Source organism: Aquarana catesbeiana, linkage group LG13 (assembly GCF_042186555.1).
Source record: "Aquarana catesbeiana isolate 2022-GZ linkage group LG13, ASM4218655v1, whole genome shotgun sequence".
NCBI lineage: Eukaryota > Metazoa > Chordata > Amphibia > Anura > Ranidae > Aquarana > Aquarana catesbeiana.
Window position 1 is genome coordinate 222162484 of NC_133336.1, and position 24622 is coordinate 222187105.

At 50.9% G+C, this 24622-nt stretch overlaps 1 protein-coding gene across 1 annotated transcript; it reads right to left on the reverse strand.

Annotated features, from left to right (window-relative positions):
• LOC141116753 (methanethiol oxidase-like) lies at positions 1-24622 on the reverse strand. The gene is made up of 12 exons (XM_073609156.1): positions 24604-24622; positions 16723-16779; positions 16209-16321; positions 15391-15576; positions 14728-14848; positions 14422-14604; positions 10947-11128; positions 10023-10101; positions 1556-1677; positions 985-1077; positions 703-821; positions 1-455 (listed from the first exon to the last, which is right to left on the reverse strand). The coding sequence occupies exons 1-12, from the start codon at positions 24605-24607 to the stop codon at positions 293-295; spliced, it is 1422 nt and encodes a 473-aa protein (XP_073465257.1). The 5' UTR covers positions 24608-24622; the 3' UTR covers positions 1-292.

Below are 24622 nucleotides of genomic sequence, written 5' to 3' on the forward strand. Positions count from 1 at the left end.
TCAGTGACGCTCCGTTTCGGGGCGGAGCAGCTCTTTAATGATCAACTGACAATAATCAGACACAGAAGACAAATCCTAATTGGTCAAGAGGCAGCAGTGTAGGCACTGTGGGTGGAGCAATCACTCTATGATGTCATATAATGGGGAGGAGCAGATCATCTCTTTCATCTTCTCATTATAGGGATGGAAGCAGCAGAATACGGACCTGGACCTGGGACATGTGGATCGATGGGGAGCCCCTCCCACTAGACTCCACCTATATCTGACATGTGACTTCAGTTGAGAGGGGGGTTTAGATCCAGATGTCGGAGGTGCAGTCTCCTCCCTCAAAGCGGCACTCGTGGGCGAGAGCGGGACCATCCGGCTCCTTCCCTAAATCCACCAGGAAGTTCTCATTGATGGAGAGTCCTCCCTTCTCTGTATCCACATCAATCTGCATCATGACAGTGCCTTCCCTAAGGTGGGGGGGATGAGAGGTCAGAGGGAGACAAGCTGGGAAGAAAAGTAGTAAGGGAGAGAATGGCCAGGAAGTGGGAGGGTATGGGACAGAAGAGACAAGGAGGGCAAGGAAGGAAAGGGCTTGGGACAGAGGAGACGAGGAAGGAAAGGGGGTTGGGACAGAGGAAGGAAAGGAGGAGGGGAAGGGGTGGGACAGAGGAAAGGGGGAGGGAAAGGGTGGGACAGGGGAGCCCGGTCACTCACTTGATCATGTCCGGGTAGAACTGTTTGTCCCATACGCTGTACAGCAAGGTGGTGGCGTAGAGCCTCTTCCCGTCCAGGCTGAGTTGGATCATCTGAGGTCCCCCCGGAATCTTCCTCCCCTGCACACATTTACTAAACATTACCCGGGAAACGTTCACATATCAGAATATAGAGGAATGATAATATGATACAGCAAATAGACCAAACGCTACAGGAGGAAGAAGAGAGGGGTCACTATCCCCCCCATACAGGCACTGGGGGGGTACAATAAGGGGCGCTCACCTTGATGAATACTGGATCCGGCTGACTTTTTAGCTCCTGATCTTCCAGCACTTTCACCGCACCGCCCTTGAGAATGCTGCCAGCTAGAAATATCTGGAGGAAAAATATATGAGATGACAAAATATTGGACAGACACATGGGATCTCAACATCACATTTTTCTGTTTTTATAATTTTCCTTTGTTATAGTAAGTTCCACAACTTTACTGCTTTTACTGTGAAGAACCTTTCCTATACCATGCTTACTGTAAAGAGCCCTTCCTGTACTGCTATTACCATGCAGAACCCCTCCCATACTAAAAGTGAAATCTCTGTTCCTCCCGATACAGAAAGTGAAACTAAATCTTCCCGCAGGGGACACAGGCACCAATGAAAACCCAGCAGAGACTCCACAAAGTCCCACCCATACCGCTCTTAATACAAAGAATTCATCCAATACTGCTCTTACTGTGAAGAACCCTCCCCCTACTTTTTTTTAACAGATGTTAACCCTCCCCTTACTTAAGGTGAAATCTCCTTCAAGACATAGATTGCGGTTGCCCAGACCTAGAAATGGGAGGGGGGTTACTCACCTGCCCCACCAGTTTGGGGTGACCCGGGTCGGTGATGTCATACTGCCGGATGTCGCCGTGCACCCAGTTACTTAAGTACAGGAAGCGATCGTCCAGAGAAATCAGGATATCCGTGATGAACCCTGAGAAGAGGGAGGACAGACATGATTACAACTCCTCCCCCCCATCCTCCCGGTGTACAGGCTCCTCCCCCTGGCTAGGCCACTCCATGACCTAAATGTGCTTCTTTTTGAGTCACTCCTTTGTTGCCTTGGCGGAATGTTTTGGGTCATTGTCATAGTGGAAGACCCATTCATGACCCATCTTCAGTGTTCTGGCTGTGGAAAGAAGGTTCTCATCCAAGATCTTACAATACATGGCCCCGTCCATTGGCCCCTCAATGTGGCAAAGTTGGCCTGTACCTTTAGCAGAGAAAGGGCCCCAAAGCATCATGTTTCCACCTCCGTGTGTGACTGTAGGGATGGAGTTCTTAGGGTCATAATCAGCATTCTTATTCCTTCAAACACAGCGAGTCGAGTTAATGCCAAAGAGCTCAATTTTGGTCTCATCTGACCACAGCACTTTCTCCCCAATCCTTCTCTGAATCATTTAGATGTTCATTGGCAAACTTCAGACGGTCCTGTACATGTGTCTTCCTGAGAAGGAGGACCCACCTTGTTTGGAGGAAGAAAAATGCTGACTATGACCCTAAGAACATCATCCCTACAGTCACACACGGAGGTGGAAACATGATGCTTTGGGGCCGTTTCTCTGCTAAAGGTACAGGCCAACTTTGCCGCATTGAGGGGCCAATGGACCGGGCCATGTATTGTAAGATCTTGGATGAGAACCTTCTTCCCTCAGCCAGAACACTGAAACTGAAAATGGTTAATGGATGGGTCTTCCAGCATGACAATGACCCAAAATATACCGCCAAGGCAACAAAGGAGTGGCTCAAGAAGAACCACATTAAGGTCATGGAGTGGCCTTGCCAGTCTCCAGACCTTAACCCTATAGAAAGTTTATGGAGGGAGCTGAAACTTCCAGTTGCCAAGCAACAGCCAAGAAATCTTAAAGATTTAGAGAAGATCTGTAAAGAAGAGTGGACCAAAATCCCTCCTGAGATGTGTGCAAACCTGGTCACCAACTACAAGAAACATCTGGGGTGAAATGTGCAGCGCTTATGTGATCATATAAACCATAACAAATAATATTAGTACAGAAAACTTGAATAATAAATGATGTGCTCAAAAATACTCCAAGCAGTCCTCTATTATGACATGTGATGTCTATAAACAGAGTAACTTGGACGTGTGATGTCCAAAAAAGAAAAAAGTCAGTGACAAGCTTCAGTCATGTGTGATGATAATCCTCAACCACATGTGGATATAATATAGTGACAGTCTTTAACTTCAAATATGTATGATGTAATAACAGTTAATAGTGGGTCCACCACCAAAGACACCAGAAGCTGCTTACCAGAGGGATTGAACTCAAATAGGTGTACATCTAGTGAGTCAATCAAGCTTTGTGGTATAATATACCAAGGGGATCAGATGCTCTATCCAGATATGACCTCCAGATGGACCTCCGAACAAGTGTAAGGTATGGATGGACTCAGTAGATATAGGCAGTCAGCCCCATAATTAAAAGAAAGAGGAAGGCATATAGTGTAACTCCGTATGGAAATTTTAATACATAAAAAGCAAAGGAAATACACTCACGTGTTAAGCAGTAAAATCAAGCGCTTGTATAAAAGAAGACAGTGGTCTAAGCATATCCTTCCGACGCGTTTCGACTTAGCAGTCATCATCTGGGGTGCTGGACCACAGTACTGGCTGAGTATTTATAGGTACTGGTTACCCCCATAACAAGTGGCAGCTCCATCTGATTGAAAGTGCAAATTATGGAGATTACTTCCTGGTTCCTCCAAAATGGCGCCAGGGCTTGCATTCCAAGCCTCGTTTTCATGTGTAGAGGAGGATTACTTCCTGGTTCTGCCAAAATGGCGCCCGGACAAGAGTTCCAAGCCTCATTTTAACATGTGAAAGAGGATGTGACAAGAAACATCTGACCTCTGTGATCACCAACAAGGCTTTCTCCACCAACTACTAAGTCATGTTTTGCTTGGGGATCAAATACTTATTTTACTCACCGAACTTCAACTCCTTTATTTTACAAGATTTGGGAGACGGTACCGGAGAGCACGGAGGGGGCTGAGCGGGATACGGGAAGAGAGCGGAGGAGCCGGTGATGTGACTGAGGAGCTACCAGGAATATAATCTAATCATCATTACGGAGAGCGGAGACTACCCTGGGCGCCTTACATGATCGCGGTGGTGAGGAGATTGTGGAGGAGATAATCATATGCTGTTTGCCCCTTTGGGGTTGTTGGATCCGGTGAGTGGGGACCCTTGAGGGGGAGCACAAAAGTCACTATGAACATCTGAAAGCACCCCAGTCACGGTTTTGCTTGAAGAAAATTTGAACACCGGGTTTTTTTGCAGAAATGTATCACCTTATGGACTATGATCACTAATTACAATTTGTTTGGTATTATTTGTATATATTTGTACTAATAGGCAGAGGTGCACTGTTATGTCTCTGTTCAACACGAAACCACTATATTATATGGTGGTTTTTCTTTGAAATCCCATCACAATTATAGGTGTTCAGTTTACACCTTCTATATATTTTTGTGTTCACTTTTTATGATTTTTAAGATTGCCTATATTGGCACAATTTACTGGTGGTTATTGTAAACCACCACTAGGGGTTATGGTGTTTTTTGTAAATTTGGTATAGATTACACTATTACACACCAGGACACAAAGGGATAACAACCCCCCCCCCCCCCTTCTCATTCGCTTAGCAGCTCATCCCATATAATCCTATAGGGAGCGCCATACCCCATTGTGAATAATCTTTACAAGAAACGTCTGACCTCTGTGCTTGCCAACAAGGGTTTCTCCACCAACTACTAAGTCATGTTTTGCTTGGGGATCATATACTTATTTTACTCCCCGAACTGCAACTCCATTTATACCATTTGTATTGTGTATTTTCTAGATTTTTGGTTGATATTCTGTCTCTATCATATAAAATACACCTATGATAAAAATGTATTTCTTTGTAAGTGGGCAAACTTGCACAATCTGCGGGGGAGCTAAATCAGTATTTTCCCCCCACTGTAAACGGATTTACAGTTTCATTCCAACAGATTTTTTGTTATTCGGATGTATCCGAGAGAGAGAGAGAGAGAGAAAAAGAGAGAGAGAGAGAGAGAGCGAGAGAGAGAGAGAGAGAGAGAGAGAGCGAGAGAGCGAGCGAGCGAGACACAATAGAAAGGAAAAAGAATAGGGGAGGAAATATTATGAGCTTGGTTTTAGAGGAAGTGATGTGACATCCAGGCTGATAGGTCTATTAGTAAATCAGTGATGTGTGAGGAGACTGATGGGGTGGGGCTGAGGGGTGGAGAGATAGATTTGGGTGTCATTGGCATATAAATGGTAGCGGAATCCATGGCTATCAGCCGTCCCAGGGAGGACGTGTAGATTGAGAATAGTAGAGGTCCAAGGACAGAACCTTGGGGGGAACCCAACGGTAAGATGGAGAAGAGGAAGTAGCGTTGTAAGTGACACTGAAGGTGCGGTGAGATAGGCAAGATTCAAACCAATGGAGAGCGTAGCCATGGATACCAAGCAAATTGAGCTTGTTGAGGAGGAGGGGGTGATCATCTGTATTAAAGGTAGCAAAGAGCTCCAAGAGTAAGAGTACGGAATAATGACCATTGGTTTTAGCTGTTAGCAAGTCGTTTGAGTTTTAGGAGGGCAGTTTCTGTGGAGTACTGTGGATGAAATCCAGACTGAAGGAGATCAAGAATGTCATTCTCAATGGAGGTGGTCACTCAGTCGGATGTAGACTAAACGTTCAAGGGGTTTGGAGGCAAAAGGGAGTAAGGAGATGGGTCTTAGGTTGTTAAGATTAGTGTGGTCCAGTGAGGCCTTTTTTTTTGTATGGGAGTGATCAGTGCATGTTTCAGAGGGTTGGGGAAGATGCCAGCAGAGAGGGAAAGGTTGAAGATATGAGTTAAAGAGAGTGCAGAATAGAGTCAGAGGGTGACCGTAGTATTTGAGAAGGAACAGGGTGCAGGGGGCAAGAGGTTAGGTGGGTGTTAGAAAAAAAGTTTATTGGACTTCCTCTGTAGTAGCTGGGTTAAACAAGGGAAGTATTTATTGTACAGGAGGACAAAGAGTGTAAAGTGAGGGAGATAGCTGTAGAGTGGAGGAGATCGCGAGACGAATTGTCTCAATCTTATTATTGAAGTGATTAGCAATCTCCTGGGCATTGAGCAAGTTAGTCGGTGGAGGTAATGGAGGACAAAGTAGAGTGGTAAAAGGTAGAAAAGAGTTGACGGGGACTGCGTGAGAGGGTGTTAATGAGCGTGATAAAGTAGGTCTATTTGGTAGTGTGGAGGCAGGAATGGTATTTTTGGAGGGCCGATTTATATTGGCTGAAATCTTGCTGTGACTTAGTTTTACGCCACAGACGCTCAAGAGCGCGGCTACGTTTTTGAGGCTTCTGGTATTGTCTGTCTTCCAGGGCTGTAGTGGTCAGGGCCTGATTCTGTGCGTAGTGAGGGGGGCCAAGATATCCAGGGTGGATGACAGTGAACTGTTGTAGATGGAAGTGGACAGGTTGGGGCAGAACAAGGATGAGATTTGGCATAGAGACAATCTGTAGCAGAAACAAGAAGAGCAGGGTTAAAGTGGTTGTAAACTCTTACAGACCACTTTCACCTACAGGTAAGCCTAGATTAAGGCTTACCCGTAGGTGCTTGAAATATCTCCTAAACCTACACGGTTTAGGAGGTATTTACTATTTCCCCTGTATTCGGCTCATGCCCAATCTTGAAAGGGCAAGCTGTGCCGTATCAAGCTGGGGTTATGCCGTGAGTGGCGGCCCCGGAAGGAAGAGGGGTGAAGAATGGACGCTCGCTGCCAGTAAGGAAATCGGGGACATCGCAGGCTCCTATGTGAGGTAAGTGACACATAATGGGCTACTATGCGATGCATAGTAGCCCATTATGCTTTACCTTTGCAGGAAAACAAAGAGGAAGTAAAACCCATCAGGGTTTACTTCCTCTTTAAGGTGGCGGAGATTTCTACGGGTAATTGTTTGGTAGTTGGAAGGTAAGAAGGAGGATATGCCATCAGAGAGAGGAAAAGGAATATTGGAGAGGTTGCGTGGAGTGCATAGGTAGGAGAATATGAGGTCAAGGCAGTTGCATTCAGAGTGAGTAGAAGCGCTTGTCCATTGTTTTAGGTCAAAAGAGGAGGTTAGGTTCAGAAATTTAGAAGTAGCTGGAGTGTTAAGATTAACAGGGATTTTCAAGTCACCAAGAATGATTGTTGGAATTTCAGAAGAGAGAAAGTAGGGTAGCCAGGCAGAGAAGTCATCAAGGAAGCTTGATGCTGGTCCAGGAGGCCGATAGATCACAACAACTCTCAACGAAACTGGAGAAAATATACGAATACAGTGAGCTTAAAATGAAGGAGAGTGGCAGAGAGGGGGGATGGACGAAGAATCTGAAAAGTGCTTTGAGGGGATAGGAGGATTCCAACACCACCTCCTTTCCGTCCACTAGGCCTGGGAGAGCGAGTCCACAGGAGGCCACCATGGGAGAGGGCAGCAGGAGAAGGAAGGTCAGATTCTTGAATCCAGGTCTCCGTAATTGCAAGTAGGTTGAAGGAGTTTGTGATAAATAGGTCATGGATGGTGGTAAGGCATTCCAAAGGGCACAGAAGAAGGGGAGGCTGGATCTAGGCAGAAGAGGAATAGAAATGAGATTGTGTAGGTTGCAGCTGCTGTCAGAGGATAGGGGGTGCCGGGTATGATGGCCAAAAAGGTAAAATGATGGTGGTCCAGGATTTGGGGAAATATCTCCAGACATTTGGAGAAGCAGAAGGGTGAGAGAGGTGATACAGGAGTGTGTGACTTATGGGGGGGGGAGGGGGGAACCATCTCAGTGTCCTGGAGGTTTTATTGGTATGTGGGTCCAGAAACCCCTGGCTATGCATCCTCCAGAGAAGGCCTACATTTATACTGAGTGGGGTGGTGGTATTATTGCCAATTAAAGGGGTTGTAAACCCTCGTGTTTTTTCATCTTAATGCATCCTATGCATTAGGGTGGAAAAACACCTGGCAATGACCGGCCTCCCACCCCCCCGTTTTACATACCTAAGCCCCGTATTTCCCTCGGCGAGGATGCGCTGTCCCTCTCTCCACGGGGTCCTGGCTCTTGATTGGATAGATTGATAGCACCGCAGCCATTTGCTCCCGCTGCTGTCAATCAAATCCAATGATGTGGGAGGCGGGGCCGAGTCCGGCATTCGTGTCTATGGACCGCAAGGTAAACCCCCCCCTCCCGGAGAGCGCTTCTCCTAGAGGGTTATCTGATGTTGGGAGGAGCAACGTGAGCCACCAAGGGACCCCATAAATGGACGATCAGGGGCCACTCTGTGCAAAACGAGCCGCACAGTGGAGGTAAGTATGATATGTTTGTTATTTTAAAAAAAAAACGAACTTTTACAATCACTTTAAAAAATCAGTCAGGATTGCATCGGAGGAACACATGCTAGCAGAACGAGCTTCTCACACCAAAAGGACTATGAGACACAGCAAGAGGGCGGGGGGGGGGGGGGGGCAGGGCTTTAAAGATAAGAACAGATCAAAATTTAGGTATAGATGAAAAGAAAGCAAAACAAAACAAACACCACAGTGAAATGGACAGAGGTAAAGAATTTGTAGGCAGCCTAGATTACCATTGAAGCACATTTAAAAACAGCGAAGCAGCTGCAGTTAAAAAGGTGGAACTTGAAGGCAGCAAAGATTACCTGTGAAGGGATGGAGAATAAAATAAAAATCCTCTGAAATTCGCATTTTGAATAGAATTAAAAAAAAAAAAAAAGCATAGAAAAAAAGAAAAGAGTAAAACAGAACAGAATATAAAATTAAAGAATAGAACACGATAGAATGGAAAATAGAATAAAAATAGAAAATAAGGGAGTGGGATAAAAAACAAAACAAAAAAAAGAATAGAAATTAAAAAGGAAAAGGAAAAAAAAAAGCGAACAATAGAATGAAATAAAAATATAACCATCTTCTGAAACTCGAACTTTGAATAGAAAAAAAAAAAAAAACCCACACGCAAGAGAAAGAATATAACTGTCTGAAATTTGAATTTCAAATAGAAAATAAATAAATAAATAAACTGTAATGCCGAATTTTCCAGATTTGGTCGAATTTAAAATCAGTTTGACTGAATTTGGAAAATTTGAATCGAATTCGAAAACAAGTAAATGAAAATTCATTCATCTAAAATGAAATTATTGAAATAACAAAAATCGAGAAAAAAAACAAAAAACTCTGCACGTCTATAGGGGAGTAGAGGTGAGGAGGTGGTGGTGTGGCTGCCGGAATCTCCATTATACGAGGCCGTCGTTTTATGAGAAGTTTATGATGAGATTGTAGCGGGTGAGACGTCATCACGTCATAAAATAAATAAACTAAAAGTTTACAGCTTTATAGCGGCACACAAATCGAGTCAAATCGTATCAGTGGTGGCTGGTGCTAAATATTATGGGGGGGGGGGGGCAAACTAACATTACATCCCCCCCAAGCCTCCCTGGCCAATCGGGTCTCAGGAATCGCCTCCTGATTGGCCGGGAGGAGAATCAGGAAGACCACAGCGAATTCGCTATTGTCACACAACTGGGAGGGATTGGGGTGCAGTGCCCACCCTTTTTTAAAGCCAATTAGAGGCTCGGGCTCTAATCGTGTGCTAAAAAAACAAAAACAAAACAAAAAAAAACATTAGGGGGCCGGGCGTATGGATTAGGGGGGGGCACCCCTGTGCCCCTTATAGACGGGACTCCACTGGTCATTATACGCTTTATTATAGACCCAGTGATGTCATCTCTGGGTCTCTGTGCTTCTCTATGCAGTGCAGGCAGATTAATAGCTGGGGGGGAGGGGCTTCCTGAACACATCACAGCACTCCTTTTGAAAGCCCTCAGCCCTGAGGCAAGCGGTGGGAGGAGTTATGCAAATATCAACATGCCCTCGATGATCGGGTGTCAGTCTGGGAGGAGTGGGCGTTCCTAGGCAGGGCTGCATTTGCATAGGTAACGCCCACATGTGATGCTGAGCCCCCATGATTGAAAGAACTGATGAAAGGGGGGCGGGGCCAGGTACGGTGAAATAGATGATGCTGGATGTCCTCCAGCCAGGAAATGGGGCGGGGCTCTATCTGACTTGCTGTAGCTTCTAATGCACATTGTGAGAAGCTCACAGTGTGCAGTGAAATCAGAGGAAGACATTTTAGTCTTGGACAGGAGCTGGTACAACCGGAGGATGTCCTTATGGCAGCAGCTGGGGGGGCGGAGCTATTCTCTCACCCAATCAGGGTCATCATGCAGCCACTCACCCGGCATCTCTGGCAGCGCCCAGCCCTCCACCTTCTTATGTGGCACCTGGATGACCTTCTCAGCCGTCCATTTCTCATCCTGTAGGGGTAAAATAAAACAAAACAAAAAAAAAACCACAATCATACAGCAGGTATCGCTACAGATCTGTCATCAGCTCCTTCACATAATGTACATTATAAAATAGAAATAAAGTTTAAAAAAAATAAAATAATATATGATGAATGAAAAGAAGGAATGACTCAAAGGATTGAAAAAAAAAAAAAGAAGAAGGAGGGAGTGTCCTCCGCAGTACACCTTTTCCACCACTAGATGTCCTCAGTCTTCCAAATGGCCAATATTATTCAACCCGCCCCCTCAGAGCTCCTCTCTCCATCACTCTGCTCTCTCCTCCTATTGGCATTATCTTTGTTAGCACTAGAGCAGAACGGATTGATTCCATGTGGTGCATCTCCCTCCCCCAGTCTGAACTCTGCTGTACTTTATAAAGGCAGATACCAGGTCACATTCGGGGGAACACTGCTTGTATTTTTAGGTTTGTATAGATTTGCTTCACCAAATATTTATACATTGCGATAGTGTTGTTTCTCTTCTTTGCAAACAAGGCAATGGTATACAGTCTCTACACAGATATGGCAGCATGCTCGCCCCCCCTGCTCCTATACCTGGCCTATTACATTAAATATGTCACCCCGGTAATGCTGCCCTCAGGTCACCTCGGGGGTCAGGTCATGTGATCACGCTCATGTGTAAAGGTTTCAGCAGGTGTGTGGGCGTGGCCTATTCCAGGATCTATAGAACAGATGCAGGTAAGAATCTACAGGAAAGTTTGCCAACATCCCTCCACTCCACAAAGCCGACCTGCAGAAGATTCTTTTTTTTCCCCCCAATAAAACATTGAGCCCCCATCCCCCAGAGCCACTCACCGCCGTCTTGTAGAAGCGGAAGATGGAGGAGCCGAGCGCGCAGCCGATGAATCCCTGGGCAGCTTCCGGGTTGTGCAGAAATCGGATCGCCATAGGAATCAGGCCGTCCGCCCCCAGGTCCAACGTCTGTATGCAGGTGTGCTTCGTCCAATCCCACACTTGGATACTCTGACCGTAGTGTCCTAGTATAGAGCAAGAAGGTAATTGGAGGAGCAAAAGGTCACATGACTGGGGGGGGGTGATTGGGGTATAATGGAGGGACAGAAAGAGGATTGGGGTATAATAGAAGGACAGGGGGGGGGGGACTGGGGTATAATAGAAGGACAGAGGGGGGGACTGGGGTATAATAGAAGGACAGAGGGGGGGACTGGGGTATAATAGAAGGACAGAGGGGGGGACTGGGGTATAATAGAAGGACAGAGGGAGGATTGGGGTATAATAGAAGGACAGAGGGGGGGACTGGGGTATAATAGAAGGACAGAGGGAGGATTGGGGTATAATAGAAGGACAGAGGGGAGATTGGGGTATAATAGAAGGACAGAGGGAGGATTGGGGTATAATAGAAGGACAGAGGGGAGATTGGGGTATAATAGAAGGACAGAGGGAGGATTGGGGTATAATAGAAGGACAGAGGGGGGGATTGGGGTATAATAGAAGGACAGAGGGAGGATTGGGGTATAATAGAAGGACAGAGGGGGGATTGGGGTATAATAGAAGGACAGAGGGAGGATTGGGGTATAATAGAAGGACAGAGGGGAGATTGGGGTATAATAGAAGGACAGAGGGGGGGTGGGGTATAATAGAAGGACAGAGGGGAGATTGGGGTATAATAGAAGGACAGAGGGAGGATTGGGGTATAATAGAAGGACAGAGGGGGGGATTGGGGTATAATAGAAGGACAGAGGGAGGATTGGGGTATAATAGAAGGACAGAGGGGGGATTGGGGTATAATAGAAGGACAGAGGGAGGATTGGGGTATAATAGAAGGACAGAGGGGAGATTGGGGTATAATAGAAGGACAGAGGGGGGGTGGGGTATAATAGAAGGACAGAGGGGGGATTGGGGTATAATAGAAGGACAGAGGGAGGATTGGGGTATAATAGAAGGACAGAGGGGAGATTGGGGTATAATAGAAGGACAGAGGGGGGGTGGGGTATAATAGAAGGACAGAGGGGGGGATTGGGGTATAATAGAAGGACAGAGGGAGGATTGGGGTATAATAGAAGGACAGAGGGGAGATTGGGGTATAATAGAAGGACAGAGGGGGGGTGGGGTATAATAGAAGGACAGAGGGAGGATTGGGGTATAATAGAAGGACAGAGGGAGGATTGGGGTATAATAGAAGGACAGAGGGAGGATTGGGGTATAATAGAAGGACAGAGGGGGGATTGGGGTATAATAGAAGGACAGAGGGAAGATTGGGGTATAATAGAAGGACAGAGGGGGGGTGGGGTATAATAGAAGGACAGAGTGGGGATTGGGGTATAATAATGTAGCACCCTGATGTTCCTTTCAGGTGTTCTTGCACCGTTGCGGCTTCCTTGGACAAGGAGAGACCGTGACCCAACATAGATGATAATGCTAAATATTCATGCTCTCTTTATTACTGTACATATTAAATAGTTAGTTAGGATATGAGACCAAGGTTGATATTCTCCCTTAAGTAGTTGGGTGGTACACCACATGTTAAACTGTATATATAATTCCTGTTATTTATCTACACTGTGTGAACTACCATTCACTCATGCATGTTTTTTTCTGTTATATGCTATGTGCATTACTTGTTGTTATTCCTTTTCCATTTCCCCACCCCTCCCAGTTTTTGCTAGGACATTCGCTCTCAGGCTTGAGAGCTCAAATTATTTATTTATTTTTGCGAGACGTAGTTTTGTAGGCAGGGGGGAGGATGTAGCACCCTGATGTTTAGGCAGGATCGCTCTTAAATTTACCTGCTAGGTATAGTCAGGGCTTTTTTTCCCTCAGGGAATAGGTGCAGGAACTCCCCCCTTCCAAGTCACCCTTCGTTTCTGCACCCCTACCCGTCTCTGAGTACCATCCCTCGATTCCACCCCCCGACCCACCTCCCAGTACAGCACCTTTCAGAGAATACAGTACATACATTCAGTGCTGGAGGTGCTGGAACTGCGTTCCCCAGCGTTCCCGCTGAAAAAAAGCCCTGGGTATAGTTGTCTTGGCTAATTGCTAGGGATCAATTGATTTCACCCAAAGTCTGGAATTATTGCACTTCTCTCTTCTGTCACTAGGTGGCCGGGTATTTGACAGCATTAGATAAGACAAGGGCATTGCAAGGACAGAATAGGAATTGATGGGGTATCTCAGCCAATGGGCAGGGATCTTCTTGGGTTCCTTGGCCTGCTGGGAGAGCCTGTTTATTTGGGTGAGGTCAGGTGATTGGGGTTCTGTGCCACCTGGACGGCAGTCTGGGTGGATGTGTTGTTTTGCCCCAGGCTGCTAGTCCAGAGCCTGAGGCCTATCCTGGAGACACTTGGCTGCTAGGCTGTCTGAGGGCCTATCCAGAAGCAAGCGAGCAGCGTAGGGTTGGGACTGCAGCTTTCAGTCCAACCATAAGTGATGATTCTGCTGGCAGGAGAACCTGTTGTGGTCGGGAATAGAGGGGAAGCTGTCACCATTAAGGGACCAACCACCCTATTACCAGGGACCACACTGAGTAGCTGAAGCAAGTACCAGAGCATTATTCTCGCCAACCGGGGACGGTAAAGAATTGGGAAACTTCAGCAGGTGTCAAACCAGGGACCCAGCAAGCGGAGGCGACGCTTGAGGAGTATCTGAGTGCCAAGCTAGGGACCCAGCAAGGACGCGGGGGTGATGCATGTTGAAGAAGATACTCAGTGAGAAGGTTTGAAGAGCTCAGGAGATCCGGTGGCTGTGGATCAGCAAGTCTAGTGAGGAGAGACTGGGAGCTCAGTGGAGTGAAGATCTACAAGTAGTGATTGTAGAGGAAGTACAGACGTTACAAATTACAACTTGTGTTAAAAATGGTTATAAAAGACTGTTGCTATAGGAGACAGCAATATTACACATACAGACATGGTGTCCTGCTGGGTGCCTTTCCCTGCATGGCTGTCTACCTATAGAAGTCTCGGAGTCTGCCAATTAACATTGCAACTACTAAAAGGGTGTCCTGGCCCTAAACCTCTCTCCCACAGTTCTGTTCAAGAGAAAATAAATCTCTTTGCATTCAAGAAATGTCTGGCGCCCATGAATCTACCTTGCATTGCACCTCACTCTACACAGAAGGATTTTAGCTGTCCCTAACTCGGGAGGTTCTCATTAGACTAAAGGGGCCCCGGGACTTTGCTACAATAGAAGGACAGAGGGAGGATTGGGGTATAATAGAGCGACGAGGGGGGTGGTAGTAATGGATGAATTTGGCTCCCAGTAGTCCTGTCTTGTACTGATCTTTGCCCCTTTTACCCTTCTGCACCCCTCTTACCCGCCTTCACATCCTCTATGTTGAACCCTTTTGTGAAGATCTTCGGCGCTCCCATCTCGGAGCTGATCATGACGTTGTGGCGCGGTTGGTACCAGAAGTCGTAGCCAAAAGGCGTAGCATTGCCCTCCACCTCCCAGTTCCCCTTCACCTCGAACGTCTCTCCATCCAGCAGCACAAAGCTTCCTGAGATACAGAAATCGGTTGACATCCTCATGGAGAGGTCAATAAGACTTTTAAAAAGACAAGAAATGCTCCAGGCCAAAAATAAAACCTGGAGGCCCACCGAGTGTAGAAGACGGCGCTCACCTTTGCTGTTCCCGGCGGTGTCCCCCAGAGTGCTGATCATGACCTCTCCACTGCCCAGGCAGTGCGGGGTGTGCAGGTATCTCGAATTGCACTTCTTGTGCACCTCCTCCGGCTCCACCACCTGTAGAGAGGAGAATTCAGGTCAGGTGGTTGCCCACCCCTTGTCCCGGCCCTGCATCCAGGGCACATACATGGGAGCTGCCCAGCCAGTCCTGAGAATTACACAGCTCCGCCAGCCTCCCGACCTGACCTCGCTCTGCTGCAGTTATGCAATCAAAACCTGGGAACTTTCCCCCGATTTGGCTTTCAGCTCTGTCTCCTGGGCCTCCAGATCGCCAGGAGCTTCCCCTGACTCTCCTCTACACCGAAGAGGTCACCCCCCCTCTCCTATCAGCATGTTCCCTTCACCACATGTGCATGCAGCACTCCTGATTGGCTCTAAGCAATGACCCTCACTCTCTTAATCCAAGAGCTGCTGTCCAGGAGGCAGATATAAGGACAGGTTGAGGTACTCACATTAGCTGCCTATAGAAATACCTGGAACGATGATATGGCGGTTATAGGAGGGAGGGGATGGCGCTCCCCTGGGACGGTTTATTTAGAGAAAAGACGAGCTGGTAAATGGACAAAGAGGACCGGACGAGCTGATTGGAGGGTGCCCACCTTGTGGATGCGGGGGGCCCGGCGGTCGGTACCCACGTCCACCACGTAGATGCGGGAGGAGATGACAGAGGGGAGGATGAGCTTGTCCCGGACTTTGGTGACGTCCCCGAAACAGCTGCTGCAGGTGTTCCAGCCGGAGTGGTGGAGCTCATCGTTCAGGTTGGGCATCGCCAGGCGGTGGATGACCTGGAAGGAGGAGCAGGAGAGTCATGGCTGGTATCTGGAACCTCACCTGTAGGATACCTGCCTGTCTGTACCCACCCACTTACCTTAGTGAGCACCTGACTGCACCCTTCCCCAGGTGAGCACCCGGCTGTACCCACCAACTTTCCTGGTGACCACTTATGTACCCTCCTGCTTCCTATAGTGAACACCCATTTGTATCCGCCCACTTACCCTGCTGACCACCCAGCTGTACCCAGCCATCTTCCCCAGGTGAGCAGCTGTCTGTACCTGACCCCCTTCCTGAGATGATCATCTGTGTCCATAGTGGTCTATACCCACCCACTTACCCTGCTGACCACCTGGCTGTACCCTGCCCCCCTTCCCTTATTGAGCACCTCTCTGTACCTGCCCCCCATCCCCCATGAGCAAATGTCTGTACTCGCCTATTTCCCCCAGTAAATACCGGTCACGGCCATTCCCTGCCGCACAAATCTCAATGTTGTGTTTACCAAAAAATATCAGAAAATTCCAACCCGCACTCCACCTGTAACCAAAATATACCTTATGGGTGGGACGGCCCTTCATTAGTCATGAATGCAGTATCAGGACCCTCCCCCGAGGAACAAACATGCTATGAAATTCATGAGCCTCACCTTGGAGTAATAGGGAGATTTGGGGTCCACATCCACCGTGGCCAGGTAGTCAGGCTTGTTGATGCCGGTGTTGCGGTAGATGCAGGGGACATAGATCAGCTCCTCTCTGGGGCCTGTACAGGACAGACATGGTGAGTGGTGGGATACAGGGGGCCACACAAGCCAGGGGCCACAGATAACCCCGGGTCATAAAAGAGGTTCAACTTCTTTATTCTTGGTGGGAGCAAACAGGAACCTAATTTGTTTCTAACCAGCAAATGCTGCAGAACTTAGAACTGCCTGCATCTGAGCTGCTCCAAGATTCAGCAGGTCATTTCACAGTGCCTCTGAGTGAGACAGCAGCCTCTGTTCACATCTTTCCTCTCTCTTACCTACAGAGGGCAGAGCTGAAACCGGGGAAAACCCAGCAAAGAGGACCTGTCACATATTCAAAATATCTACACTAAAAGCCTACAGCTGTACTCTGATTCTCCCCCCCCCCATCACCCCTGGACTCACAGCAAGGGGCCCCTACCTTTCATGGCATCCAGAGGAGACTTGTATCCGGGTCCACATGATCCACACGTAGTAGCTGGAAAGCAATAAACAACAAGATTTGGTCACAAGGTGCCCCCATAGCTCTGACATATACCGCAGTGCTGTACAGAGATCACTGAGCCAATCACATTATTCTCTGTACCAGAGGAGCTTACACTCTAATGTCCCCTCCCCCACAGTCACACACTATTATTACTATTATACATTTATATAGCTCTGACATATACCGCAGTGCTGTACAGAGATCACTGAGCCAGTCACATCAGTCTCTGTACCTTGGTGGTGGGTGACTGCACGCGGTCAGGCGGTAGGGTGGATCAGGCGGTAAGGTGAGTCAGGCGGTAGGGTGGTGGGTGGCTGCGGGGGCGGTCAGGAGATATGGTGGATCAGGCAGTAGGGTGGATCAGACGATAGGGTGGTACGTGGCTGTGGGCGGTCAGGCGGTAGGGTGGATCATGCGGTAAGCCGAGTCAGGCAGTAGCATGATGGGTGGCATGGTGGTGGGCGAGTAAGGTGCCTGCGGGCGGTAGGGTGGATGAGGCGATAGCATGGTGGGTGGCTGCGGGCGGTCAGGCGGTAGGGTGGATCAGGCAGTAAGGTGGATCTGGCGATAGCATGGTGGTAGGGTTGTGGGTGCGTCAGTTGGCTGCAGGCGGTAGAGTGAGTCAGGTGGCAAGGTGGTGGGTGGTTGCGGGCGGTCAGGCGGTAGGGTGGTGGATGAGTCAGGCGGTAGGTGGCCATGGGCGGTCAGGCAGTAAGGTGGATCAGGCGGTAAGTTGAGTCAGACGGTAGCATGGGGGGTGGCATGGTGGTAGGGTTGTGGGTGAGTCAGGCGGCTGCAGGTGGTAGGGTGGATCAGGCGGTAAGGTGGTGGGTGGCTGCGGGAGGTCAGGCGGTAAGGTGAGTGTGACGGGGGGCCCGTGGAACCCAGAATCCCTTGGAGAGGTTGGGAAACCCTTGTTTCAGCTCCCCATGCACCTCCTATGTCTAAGGCACCCTGTGTCTATTAGGGGTACAGAGTGACTGAGAAAATGTGCCTTGGATTACTTAAAATGGGACAGTAATATTTATCCACAATATAATTTCCCAGGATAGAAATATATAATATATAACAATTCCTGGTTTGTTTGATTCTGAACTCAACATGTTAATTGAAAGAGCTGATCACATTGTCCTCTGTACAATGTAGGAGACTCCTACTATAGGTTTGTTGCCTACTAGGCTGAGGAGGGGGAGATCACTGTTTGTCTTGTTAATTGTAATTAGCTTCTGCTATTGTGAGAAGGTTTGCTGTGTTTATATTTATGATAATGTGTGTTGTGTCTTCTGAGCTAAAAGACGTCAAGTCTGCCCTGAAAGGTCCTGCCTTGGAGTCACCTAGGCTGTTTAAACGATTAGTTAATTAACTCATGTTAATTAGGTCTCTGGTTACAGTTTGTATTGTTATCCTGGTGTACAGTAATACCCAGGGCTGGTGCTACCACTAGGCGGACTAGGCAGCCGCCTAGGGCGCCCGGCCGCTGGTTATCCTACTCCCGCACTGTCCAGAGCTTGCACTATACACCAGGCAGCCACTCTGACATGTGTGAGGCAGCGTCCCCCCCCCTCCCCCAGTCTCCGCACTGACACATCACTGGAGTGGAGCGGAGTAAATCAAGGGACAGTCACAAAGCGTGGCACCTGGCGGCGGCTTTCCAGGCTTGGGGACAGGTGGAGCCCGTAAGAGGCACAGACAGAGGCAGGTACAGGCGTACAGAAGAATTTTAGATTGGTGCGAGCGAGGAACAGGCAGCAAGCAAACAGGTTCACATCCTCAGATACAAGTTTGCTGAGCCCAAGACCATCACCTGGTGTGTGGTGAGTAAACACTGTTGCTGTCTTAGATAATAATGAGATTGAATATATTGACTGTACGCTCTCAGCCCCCCTCACACCCATACACAGGCACACACAACCCCCCTTTACTTAAAGAGGAGTTCCACCCAGGGGGGCCATCAAAAAAAAAAAAATTAAAAGTCAGCAGCTACAAATACTGCAGCTGCTGACTTTTAATTGGGCACTTACCTGTCCCTGGGTCCAGCGATGCGGGGTATCGAAGCCCCGCTCGTCCCCCCCCTTCGCTCGTCGGTGCCGGCATTTCAACTGTGGGCGCCAGGCTGTGGCTTCACAGCCTGGCACCCACTGCGCATGCGCGAGCGGCGCCGCGCGCTGTGATTGGCCGCTCAATCACCTGGGACCTGTAATGGGTCCCAGATGATTGACAGGAGGGAGGGAGCAGAGCGGAGCCCTTCCTGTGCCTGGGGGGAAGTGATGTCACCAGCCCAGGCAGAGGAACAGGCAGACTACGAGGGACCACCTAGCAACAGGCATTTAGAGGTAAGTAAAAAAAAAAAAAAATATCCAAATTTTTTTTGTTTTTTTTTTAAGAATTTTTCCAGGTATTTTTGTTTTTTGGGTGGAACCCCACTTTAAGTGGTGTTCCTTGTCCCAGCTCACAAAGGGTGCTTATGCCGGAATTTACCAGAGGGGGGCAGCAAAGAGCCCGATGTCAGCTCAATGTCTCTCACACACATTCCAAAATCCAGCGCAGGCACGGAGCTCTCCTGCACCCGCCCCTGCCTTCTCCCATCCCCGCCAGACAGCCGGGCCCTTAGTGTATGGGCTGTACCCCTGATGACATCCCTGCCTGCCGGACTGCCTGTGCTTGCTAAGCCTGACTCCATTGCCCCACTGCTTCTTCTATTTGGCTCTGATAGGGTTCACATGGGGCCCCCACCATGGCAAAGACCAAAGGGTTGTTCAAGGATGTCAGGGACAAGATTGTAGACCTACACAAGGCTGGAATGGGCTACAAGACCATCGCCAAGCAGCTTGCTGAGAGGGTGACAACAGCTGGTGCGATTATTTGCCAATGGAAGAAACACAAAATAACTGTCCATCTCCCTCGGTCTGGGGCACCATATAAGGTCTCACCTCGTGCAGATTCAATGATCATGAGAACGGTGAGGAATCAGCCCAGAACTACACAGGAGAATCTTCTCATTGATCTCAGCTGGGACCATAGTCACCAAGAAAACAATCAGAAACACATTACGCCGTAAAGGACTGAAATCCTGCAGCGCCCGCAAGGTCCTCCTGCCCAAGAAATCACATGTACAGGTCCGTCTGAAGTTGGCTAATGAACATCTCAATGATTCAGAGGAGAACTGGGTGAAAGTGTTGTGGTCAGATGAGACCAAAATCGAGCTCTTTGGCATCAACTCAACTCATTGTGTTTGGAGTAGGAATGCTGCCTATGACCCCAAGAACATCAAACAAGGACGCCCCGTGTCTGCTGACCCCACAGATGGGGACGCCCCACGTCTGCTGACCCCACAGATGGGGACGCCCCACGTCTGCTGACCCCACAGATGGGGACGCCCCACGTCTGCTGACCCCACAGATGGGGACGCCCCACGTCTGCTGACCCCACAGATGGGAACGCCCCACGTCTGCTGACTGCGGGTGGCTGCGGGCGGTCAGGCGGTAGGGTAAATCAGGCGGTAGGTGGCTGCGGGTGGTCAGGCGGTAAGGTGATGGGTGGCTGTGGGCGGTCAGGTGGATCAGTCGGTAGGGTGGTGGGTGAGTCAGGCGGTAGGGTGGTGGGTGGCTGTGGGCGGTCAGGCAGTAGGAGGGTGGGCGAGTCAGGCGGTAGGGGGGTGGGTGAGTCAGGCGGCTGCGGGCGGTCAGGCAGTAGGGTGGTGGGTGGCTGTGGGCGGTCAGGGGGATCAGGCGGTAGGGTGGTGGGCGAGTCAGCCGGTAGGATTTTGGGTGGCTACAGGAGGTAGGGGGGTAAGACGGCTGCAGACAGTCAGGCGGTAGGTGGTGGGTGGCTGTGGGCGGTCAGGCGGTAAGGTGGTTGGTGGCTGCAGGCGGTCAGGTGGTAGGGTATATCAGGCGGTAGGGTAGTGGGTGGCTGCGTGTGGTAGTGTGGTGGGTGGCTGCGGGCGGTCAGGGGGATCAGGCAGTAGGGTGGTGGGTGGCTGCAGGTGGTCAGGCGGTAGGGGGGTGGGCGAGTCAGGCGGTAGGGGGGTGGGCGAGTCAGGCGGCTGCGGGCAGTCAGGTGGTAGGAGGGTGGGCGAGTCAGGCGGTAGGGGGGTGGGTGAGTCAGGCGGCTGCGGGTGGTCAGGCGGTAGGGTGGTAGGTGGCTGCGGGCGGTCCGGCGGTAGGGTGGTGGGTGAGTCAGGCGGTAGGGGGGTGGGCAAGTCAGGCAGCTGCGGATGGTCAGGCGGTACGGTGGTTGGTGGCTGCGGGCGGTCAGGTATATCAGGTGGTAGGGTGGTGGGTGGCTGCGGGCGGTCAGGTGGTAGGCGAGTCAGGTGTTAGGGGGGTGGGAGAGTCAGGCAGCTACGGATGGTCAGGTGGTACGGTGGTGGCTGGCTGCGGGCGGTCAGGTGGTGGGTGGCTGCGGGCGGTCAGGCGGTAAGATGAATCAGGCGGTAGGATGATGGGTGGCTGCGGGCGGTCAGGCGGTAGGGGGTGGGCGAGTCAGGCGGTAGGAGGGGGTGGGCGAGTCAGGCGACTGCAGACGGTCAGGAAGTAGGGTGAATCAGGCGGGACTGGCTGTGAGCTGTCGGGCAGTAAGGTGGTGGGTGGCTGTGGGCAATCAGGCGGTACGGTGGTGGGTGGCTGCGGGCGGTCAGGAGGTAAGGTGGTGGGCGAGTCAGGCGGTACGGTGGTGGGTGGCTGCGAGCGGTCAGGCGGTACGGTGGTGGGTGGCTGCGAGCGGTCAGGCGGTAAGGTGGTGGGTGGCTGCGGGCGGTCAGGCGGTAGGATGAATCAGGCGGTAGGGTAGTGGGTGGCTGCGGGCGGTCAGGCGGATCAGGCGGTAGGTTGGTGGGTGAGTCAGGCGGCTGCGGATGGTAAGGCGGTAGGGTGGCTGTGGGCGGTCAGGGGGATCAGGCGGTAGGGTGGTGGGTGGCTGCGGGCGGTCAGGCGGTAGGGGGGTGGGCGAGTCAGGCGGCTGCGGGCAGTCAGGTGGTAGGAAGGTGGGCGAGTCAGGCGGTAGGGGGGTGGGTGAGTCAGGTGGCTGCGGGCGGCCCGGCGGTAGGGTGGTGGGTGGCTGCGGGCGGTCCGGCGGTAGGGTGGTGGGTGAGTCAGGCGGTAGGGGGGTGGGCGAGTCAGGCAGCTGCGGATGGTCAGGCGGTACAGTGGTGGGTGGCTGCGGGCGGTAAGGTGGTTGGTGGCTGCGGGCGGTCAGGTATATCAGGCGGTAGGGTGGTGGGTGGCTGCGGGTGGTAGTGTGGTGGGTGGCTGCGGGCGGTCAGGGGGATCAGGCGGTAGGGTGGTGGGTGGCTGCGGGCGGTCAGGGGGATCAGGCGGTAGGGTGGTGGGTGGCTGCGGGCGGTAAGGTGGTTGGTGGCTGCGGGCGGTCAGGTATATCAGGCGGTAGGGTGGTGGGTGGCTGCAAATGGTAGTGTGGTGGGTGGCTGCGGGCGGTCAGGGGGATCAGGCGGTAGGGTGGTGGGTGGCTGCGGGCGGTCAGGTGGTAGGGGGGTGGGAGAGTCAAGTGTTAGGGGGGTGGGAGAGTCAGGCAGCTACGGATGGTCAGGCGGTACGGTGGTGGCTGGCTGCGGGCGGTCAGGCGATAAGGTGGTGGGTGGCTGCGGGCGGTCAGGTGGTAGGGGGTGGGCGAGTCAGGCGGTAGGAGGGGGTGGACGAGTCAGGCGACTCCAGATGGTCAGGAAGTAGGGTGAATCAGGCGGTACTGGCTGTGAGCTGTTGGGCAGTAAGGTGGTGGGTGGCTGTGGGCAATCAGGTGGTACGGTGGTGGGTGGCTGCAGGCGGTCAGGAGGTAAGGTGATGGGTGGCTGCGGGCGGTCAGGCGGTAAGGTGGTGGGTGGCTGTGGGCGGTCAGGCGGTAGGATGAATCGGGCGGTAGGGTAGTGGGTGGCTGCAGGCGGTCAGGCGGTAGGTTGGTGGGTGAGTCAGGCGGCTGCGGACGGTAAGGCGGTAGGGTGGTGGGTGGCAGTCAGGCGGTAAGAGGGTGGGCGGGTCAGATGGCTGCGGACGGTCAGGCAGTAGGGTGAATCAGGCGGTACTGGCTGTGAGCTGTCGGGCAGTAAGGTGGTGGGTGGCTGTGGGCAATCAGGCGGTAAGGTGGTGGGTGGCTGCGGGCGGTCAGGTGGTAGGGTAATGGGTGGCTGCGGGCAGATCATGCGGTATGGTGGTGGGTGAGTCAGGCGGTAGGGTGGCTGCGGGTGGTCAGGCAGTAGTGTGGATCGGGTGGTGGGTGCCTGCGGGCGGTCGGTGGATCAGGTAGTAAGATGCGATGTGCCAGCAGTCAGCGGGTTGTGGGTAAATAATTGTGCAGACTCTGGGAGGGGCACACAGGGTGTTGGCATCTGCCATGTAAGATTGCTCTGTGTGGGGAGATTACAGGGCGGGCACAGGAGCGTGCTATAGATGCCAACACAGGAGATTATAGTTCAGGGGCACAGAGGAAAGGGGCGCCCCCTATGTGAATAGAGGAAAGGGGCGCTTGTTATATGAATAGCGGAGGGGGCGTGGCTGACAATGCGATATCCAATCCATACGATTGTTTTCCTCATGGATTCTGATAAATCATGTGTAGGGGATCGATTAGCTATAAATTGATAAATGGGATTGATCTATAAATTGATCCATTGGATCAGAACACGATGAAATGTTACAATTGGATCTTTGTTGGGATTCCTCTATGACTCCGCGGATTGGACGCTGGGATCAGCGCAGTCCGGCCGGAAGAAGGAGGTTTTTCGCTCAGTCCGGGCTCTATAGTGCTCAGCAGCAGCTCTGGGCACTGAGTGAGATTGCTGGGTAATCAGCGGTGGAAAACCCCCAGTCTGTTTTAGCATATTCTAAAGTGTCTGTAAACCCCCAATGGATGGACGATGTAGAAGGCACGCCAAAGTGACCTCTCAACCATTATTACTATAGGAGGTCATTTCAGCATGCCTAAAGGGTCTATAAACCCTCAATGGACGGGGGGTGTTTGGGGGTGTTTGGGGGGGGGGGGGTGTAAGGAACGCTAAAGTGACCTCATAATCAGGATTACTACAACTGGAGAGTACAAAATCTGGTACAGCTGTGCATGGGAGCCAATCAGCTTCTTCAAACCCTGGACACTGATCTATGATTGGACACTCATTTGTGATTAGTTACTCGTCCGTGATTGGACGCTCGCCTGTGACTGTTCCCCCTCATTGGTGGATGGACCCCACTCACTGCCCGGACACCCGACGGGGGCACCTTAAATGATGTGCTCCCCTCCTCACAATGCCATCTGCCTGGCTGTCGGGGGATCCACTCACTAGCCAAACAGGAGTTTTGACTTCACTTACCGCATGCTGGTTGCAGCGTCAGAGGAGTTCCATGTCCCGGGACCTCATTCTCTGTTCTTGGACCTTCTGAAAAATGCCACCCGCCTGGCTGTGACTTCAACACCCACCCCGAGCAAGGAGCAAGTGAAGGCAAAACTCCCAACCTGCCTAGTATGGCAGCCAGGGGGGTCAGCATCTTCAGAAGGAAGTCAAAAGGCAGTTCAGCCTCCAGGACTCCCCCATGACAGGGCAACAAGCATGCAGCCAGTGAAGTCACAACTCCCCCCCCCCCCCGTCTGCATGTTTCAGGTCACTTGGAAGCCAACGGATCAGCATGACAGCCAGGAGGGGGGGACTCATCTCCCCTCCACACACGCTGCAATCACTCATCAGGCTGTCAGACAATGGAGGGAAAGAGAACCTCCCTACAGGACACCACAGAGGGTCAGAAAGAGGAGAGTCAGAGAGAAGGTGGGGGGCCCAGGGGATGGAGATGGGGGGCTAATGAAGAGTCTCACCCATGTCGCTGCACGCTCT